This window comes from Pteropus vampyrus, unplaced genomic scaffold (genome assembly GCF_000151845.1).
Source record: "Pteropus vampyrus isolate Shadow unplaced genomic scaffold, Pvam_2.0 Scaffold678, whole genome shotgun sequence".
In the NCBI taxonomy this organism is placed as follows: Eukaryota; Metazoa; Chordata; class Mammalia; order Chiroptera; family Pteropodidae; genus Pteropus; species Pteropus vampyrus.
Genome location: NW_011889459.1, coordinates 81,828 through 88,835, shown reverse-complemented (window position 1 = coordinate 88,835; position 7,008 = coordinate 81,828). Strand labels below are relative to the sequence as shown.

Below are 7,008 nucleotides of genomic sequence, written 5' to 3'. Positions count from 1 at the left end.
CGCGAGACCTCAGGTCCACGTGTCTGACGCTGAACGTCATGCAGCTGTGCTCTCCGCCGTCTTTGATCTCTGTCCTTTCCACGGCAGGGTCGAAGGTCCCCTGGGCTCTTTCTTCTCCACCGCGTGCCGACCCGTTAGCCAATCCCGTGCTGCTGCCCGCAGCGCTCACACCCTGGTCCTCACCAGCGTGACCTCCGCTGACGAGTCACAGCCCCGGGGTCCGCTCTGCGAGCCTGCCCTCCTGTGCGCACACCCCTCCTGTGGCTCCTCGGCCACTCCGTAAAAGCCAGCTCACTGACAGGGGCCCGCAAGGCCACGCCTGTCACCTCTGTGGCCTCAGCTCCTGTCCCCTGCCTGGCTATCTGGCCTCCTCAGTGTTCCACACCCAGCCCTCCCACGGGCCTCACCCAGCTCTCCCTCCCTGGGGTGTCCATCGCCCCGAGAGCCTCCTCGTCAGCCTGCCCTGTCTCCAACCCCCATTTAAAATGGCGGCCCCTCCTGCCCGCTACTCCCTTAGCTCTTTTCACCTTCCGTTATATAATGTCCATCCTTATTTTGTCTCCCACTGGAGGATAAGCTTCATAGGGGCCGGAAGGGGACTTGCTGATATAGGTGTTTTGTTACAGCTGTGCCATTCTGTCCTTGGACTTCAAAGTTAGAGGCCAAAAATGAGCGGGTCTCTCTCTGAAAATGATCTCTCAGCCGACTGCTAGATGAGGGTCCTTCTTCCATTTTGTCAGAAGCAGAGAGTTGGAAAGCACCTGACGTGGAAAAGGCTTTGTCACAGTCACGAGAGTCCCTCGCGTCACAGTTTCTGGCGTGCATACTTTCCCGAGACTCGTCACCCACCTGATTGATCACTCGTCACTGCGGAGCGTCTCATTTGCCCTGAAGTGCTCAGAGCGGAGGAGATTGTGCGAGCATTCGTTTCGTCACCCCCTACCAGTGTGACGTCTTAGAAACTCACCACGTGCTCTGTGTATTCCTCAAAAGCTCAGAACAGGCTGAGCTCGTTCTGTTTGTCGGCAGCACCTGCCGTGACGTCAGCAGGCGGAACAGGTCTGGTTCCAGACCTGCCGCAGCCAGAGCCGGGTCAGGCCTCTCCTCCCTTGTCGCTTCTGAGATGTGCCTCTGGCTGCCGTGTCTCTGCTGAGTTTAGTTCCTGGCGGACAGGCGAGGCACGGCGCTGGTCACCTGGGCGGAAGAAGGCGCATGCCTTTTGCTTATCGACGGCCCTTAGGCCTGCTTCTCGGGTGGTGGCTTGTTCACAGTCGGCTGCGGGTAGGAGTTGCTGAATGAGACAGCGATCGCCTGGCCTCCAGACGCCACAGTGTGTCGGAAATCAAGACATTCCAGCACGAACCAGGTCCTGTGACACCGTGCCCTGCCCGTCACGGGAGTGGGTGTGGGACAGGGAAGGGCACAGCCGTCCCCGAAGGCGTCCGTTCAAGGCGCGTCACGGTGACCAGTGCGTCCGCGGTCCTCCTGTCCTCTGCGATTAGTTTACAGCTGAGGCAGAGTGTCGTGTAAGAGGACATGAGAAGTCGGCCCACCTTTACGGGGGGTGGGGGTGGCAAAGGACAGCTGGCGGGACTCAACTTTGGGAGTGCTGGCGGGCACATTCGCTTGAGGACAGGGCACACGTGGACACGGGCCATCTAGAAGTGGGTTCCCGCGAGGCTCTTGGTGCCCACACTCCCCCTCCCCCCCCCAAGCAGCCTGACCTTCCAAGGAGACCCCAGGGAGACCCATAACCGGCTGGAAGGCACTGGCGAATGGTTCTGGGAGGCAGGAGGGCGTGGGCCCAGGGCATGGGAGGAGGGAGGCGAGCCCTCCCGTGGTCACCCCGGGGCTGAGGACAGGAGCTTGCCCTGCTGCCTGCCCTGTCGTACTTGGACACTCAGTTATCTAAGGAGCAGGATGTTTTCAGCCGTAGCCTCCCTGCATTATGACACAGTTGGCAACTTGGATGTGTGTGGCCCTGGCCACGGTGTGCCCTGGGTGACAGATGCCCTGAACCCTCTGCCCGCTGGCACCAGAGCTGAGGCCTTTCTCCGCTCCACCCTGCGAAGTGCAGGCTTGAGAGCCAGACCACAAGGTGACTTGGCGAGAACTCTCCAAGTGGCTCCTCACTGAGAGTTGATAATGAGAGATGATCTTGGGGTTCATCTCCAGTCTGTGCCCCAACTGCTCTTTAAGTTGGACTGTGGAGTTTCTGGGTGAATTCAGTGACACGTAAGCAGGCTGGAGTGGGTCCAGAAGTCATGTAGCTTAGAAGAGAGAAGTGGTCCAGGCTCAAAGCATCACCTTCCCCAAGGAGGCTTATTCCGTGCAACACCAAAAAAACATCAGAGCGTCCGCTCTGTCCGGTGAGCCCCGAGATGGTGTCCTGCTGCTGCTGATGAACGGAGCGCTTGACGAGGCCAGAGGAACAGAAAAATCAAAACCACGTGAGACCAAATGACAGCCCCTTTGGAAGTGGTAGGTGGTGGAGGCGGCACTCACCAGTGAAGGGACGTGGCTAGGGGACAGCCGCCGTGGGGCAGGTTGGGACAGCCAGAGCACGGCCTGGAGCCTCAGGAAGAGGGCCGAGCAGGAGCAGCATGTCACCCAGAAGCCACGGCAGTTCATTATGCGCGGCTTCAGGAGCCTGACGCTGACTGCTGTGCGTGGTGATCAGCATCGGGGTGTGAGGCTGACGGCCTCAGAGACTTTGGGGGACGAGGCTGTACTCAGTATTCTATTTCTCAGAGGCCACTTATTTAAAAAGTTCTTGTATCTGGAGTTAAAATTTTCCCCCCAAATAACACCTTTTCCAAAGACTTAATGCTGTTGATCACTAACCCAAGTGTATTTGTAAGCACTAGACATAGACATATAACTAGGGGCAGGATAAAATAAGTGGGTACTGTGGGATGATAGGCAAGCAACTAGAAAAAAGTAAACCACCTTATTCTGTGTAATAGATTCTAGATGAATGAATGAGCTGATGAAATGTATGAAACCGTAAACTTACTAAAAAATACAGAAATAAAATAGTTCTGTAATCTTGTTTGGTAAAGACTTTTAAGCATAGTATCAAAGACGGAGACCACAGAAAGACTGGCTGAAGAACAGAAGCTGAGGGGAACCACAAAGTCGGGGGGCTGACAGCAGACCATTAAGCGTCCATCTTAGATGAAAAGCTGAGGGAAGCGGTAAATGTGGTATTGACGATTTGTTCTTGGTTATAAATGTTTTAGGGGATGTTGGACCTTCATTTTACACAATATTTTGTCAAATCTTGGGATTTTGAGTCATTTAATTCCTGGGGGGCGTGTGCAGGCTCCAGCGCATTCGTGCTGCAGCGCCCTCTGCTGGCAGCAGCCTGCATGGCAGAGGCTGGTGGCTCTGTCAGAGGGATTGGGGCTGCTTTGTGGGATCTGATGGCCGGGAGTGGCATGGCCGTGCCACCCCTATGTGGGGCCGCCTCCTGTGCCCGCCAGCCCACGGCAGTGGACCGGGCAGGGCACACCAGCGAAGCAGCGAGTCTGTCTACTGGGTTCAGGGTCGTGTCCCCATGTCCCCAGGGCCTAGAGCAGTGGCTGGCAGAGGGTCTGTCCTCAGTAAACCTTTGTTAAACGACAGGAAGCTGTGTGCCAGTCAGTAGGGGAACAGCAGCCGCCGCTAGTCTGCCAGCCCCGTGACACTGATGTTCTCGTGGGGGAGACCAGCAGCGGACAGATGACCCAGCAGCTTAAACAAGGGGTTACCTGTCGTGAGTGTTGGAGGGGATACACTGGGTGCTGTGATGTGGAGCACTTGGGGCTGAGAGGCTCGAGTGTGGCGGGGGAGACAGGCAGAGACGGAGTCTGCCAGAAAGATGCCTGTGCCTTCCCCGAGGACGCCCGCCCGGGGGGGGCACGCACAGCAGGCAGGCCCTTGTGGAGCGGGAATGCGGGGCGGGGAAGGACGGGGCAGGACGGGGGCTGGACGGCAGGGGGAAGGACGGGTGGCCTAACGAAGGCCCCCTCCGGCCCCGTCGTTAAACTCGTAATGCTCTGCATTTGCCAAGTACTAACATGGTGTTTGCTTTTGTTTCCTTTTTTTTTAATTTAAAGGATTTTTTGTTTTGTTCTGTGTTTCTTGATAGATGAGGGTTACTACCAGGGCGGAAAATTTCAGTTTGAAACTGAGGTTCCAGACGCATACAACATGGTGGTGAGTAGCCTCGTCTGAGCCCGTGTCCCCTTCGCGTGGCTGGGCGGTGTCACAGGCCCAGCAGTACCCCGCATGGTGTCCCTGTTTCCCGCCCCGGCCTGATTACTGATAATTCCTGAAACGACCGACAATTCTGTGGTTAACGTCACTGAGCAGCAGCATTTAGTTTTAGTAGACAGATTCATTTCGTCAGCAAGGATCTGTGAGAACTGTGCCGGGCAGCCCGCACTGGGGGACAGGTCTGCGGGCCGCAGCGGCCGCCCGGGCGGGACCTTTGCTGTGAGCTTCCTGTGGATCTCATGCCAGTCTTATTTGTTAAACTCTGGCCCTGAAGAAAAACAGCATCTTATTTAAAACTGTAGCTTTGTTTGTAACGTGACACCAAATTCTGGAAGCATATAAAGTGTATATTTTAGAAAACAATGATGTGTAACTTTTGACTGTAAGTAATTTATCCTCACAGCCACATGGTAATCCCTCAAAGACCCTTCTAGGTACTGGTTAGAGCAAGTCCTGTCACATTCTGCCTTTGCTTTTAAGGAGCTTCCTGACCAGTTAGGGAGGTGAGAGAAAGTGTGGAAAGGTCTTGTAAAACGATAGAAGTGGTAAGTAGTAGGTGACAGATAATGGTCGATGATCAAAAACTGCCTCACAGCAGCGGTCCCCGACCTCTGTGGCAGCAGGGACCGGTGCTCCCATGAAGACCTGGCGCCTGATGGTCTGAGGTAGAGCTGAGGGGTGACGCCAGCACTGGGGGCGGCTGCAAACACTGGTGACTTTGCTCGCTGGCCCACCACTCACCTCCTGCTGCGCGGCCAGTTGCTAACAGGTCGCAGACAGTACCAGTCCTTAGCCGGGGGGTTGAGGACCCCGAGGGGTCTTACAGGAATTCAGAGTAGAAAAAGAATTGCTTTTAGAAAGTGGTCAGGGCCAGTTAAGCTTTTAAGGACGAAGGGAACTGGAGTCGTCTTGACTTGGGTCGGCCCGTCACCGGGATGTGTGCTAGGGGACGAGGAAACCGCGGCCCGCGTTGACAAGGTGTGGGAGTGAGAACGGGCAGCTCGCCCTCGGTGCAAAATCAGGGTTGGGGACCGTGGGGGAGGAATGAGAAAACTCAGGTCTAGGGGCTCGTTGGGCAGTTCACTCTGGCCGTGAGAAACCGTGGAAGACCCGGAGCAAACCCTCACACCCCGAGGGGGCTGTGGAGGGCCAGGTGTGCCCGGAGACACGCCGTCCCTGATCGTCGTGGCTGGCGTGCGGCCAGCTCTGCCTGCGCATGGTGCACACGCGTGTTTGTATTTCCTCTGATGCGTCCTACCCTAGGCCTGTCAAATAGGGGAGAGAAATCTGATGGCAGAATCAGGCCCCTCGTTAACGTGCGGCTGTGGGTACTGGCGACGGCACGCGCCCCACTCCTTCACCCGCCGTCGCTGCTCCCCACGGCCCCACGTGGCATTTCCTCCCCCGCCCCACCGCCAAGGTACAGTTCAGGGGCCGTAACACTTTTTTGAAGCCAAACATTTACTCATGGAAATTGATCTTTATTGGGCTACTACATTAAAATTTCTTTTTAAAATGCAGTTTATGTGGATGGGTAAAAGTTAGCAATGCGAGAAAAACAAAAAAAATTTATTTTTAAGGTTTTTAGTTTTGTTTCTTTTTCCCCCCCTCTTTAATTGCCCCCACCCCCACTTCCACCCCTGACCCACGGATGTTGCCGTCTCCCCTTAAGAACTGGATCTCTGAGGGCGGGGCGCACCTGGGGCCTGGTGCACCCGGGGCCTCATCCGTGGCTCCACCTGGGGCACGAACCCAGGACCTTCTGCGTGTAAAGCAGACGTGCTCTGGAGCCACCCCCCAAAAAAAGAAATTTAATTTTTAAGCAGACAGGAAAGTATGCATTTCAGGTCTGTGTCCATCCATCCGTCCAGCATCCCACTGAGACGTCCCACATTCTCCTGAGCACAAGCCAGGAGCCTGGCTTGGCGACACCTGCTCCCCTGGGTGAGAGGCAGGGGCAGATTTGGCTTAAGTGCAGACGCTTAGCGTCGGGGCTGTCTGGAAGGTTTCTGGAAGCAGCTGGACATGCAATACTTGCCATTTCCGACTTTTAACCCCTTTCCCGTTGGCCCCGAGAATCCTCACCGGCAGCCGTGCGGCTGTAGCGTTCACCCCGAGATAGCGTGTGGATGACGGCCCTGGCCTCACCCCCAGCGTCTGCCATCCATCGCCCCTGCTCTTCAGAGAACTGCGTCGAAACAGGGCTGGTGCCGCTGGGACGGCTCCTTAGCATGGAAAACATGCCGAACGATCTGAGAAAAGGGTCGCAGGGGGACGACCGTGGCCGGATTCTGTGGCGAACTTACGGCACTGACGTGGTGTGACAGGAGGTGACAGTGTCAGCGTTCCACAGTGATGCCGTGAGTGAAGGAGACAGCGGAACTGGAAGGAAGACTCAGGCCGCGTGTCGCTGGATTGCCGCGAGCACGTGGAGCGGTGGACGCGGCCGATCAGACGCTCGCCCACCCAGCCGAGGCCCAAGCGTGGGTGCAAGAAGCTCTTCGCCAGCTTCTGCCCAGTGCCGTGCAGCGCTCCTCCGTCCTGTCCCGCTCGCGGACGGTCCTGAGCACACGGTCCGCCCTGCAGACCTCAGACTCACGCTGACCGAGAAGCCGGTGCAGCGTCGCAGCCAAGGCAGCGGTGCCCTCAGGTCGTCCGTGCGCTGACGACGTCACCTCTTCACCTGTCTGGGGGCCGTTTCCGCGAGGGCACACCGCCACCCCCGGGAGGCGGAATCCAGCGGTCCCT

General features: G+C 56.8%; 1 protein-coding gene across 5 annotated transcripts in view; it reads left to right on the top strand.

Moving 5' to 3' along the window:
- UBE2F (ubiquitin conjugating enzyme E2 F (putative)) overlaps positions 1–7,008 on the top strand; it is a 56,891-nt gene that overhangs the window by 23,567 nt on the left and 26,316 nt on the right. For all 5 annotated transcript variants that reach the window (XR_002778234.1, XM_011385262.2, XM_011385260.2 and 2 more), the window contains one exon: positions 4,133–4,200. Coding sequence is in view for 4 of the 5 variants with exons in the window: in XM_011385262.2 (XP_011383564.1) it covers positions 4,133–4,200 (68 nt within the window). In the remaining variant the exon portion in view is untranslated. The remainder of the gene's footprint in view (positions 1–4,132; positions 4,201–7,008) is intronic.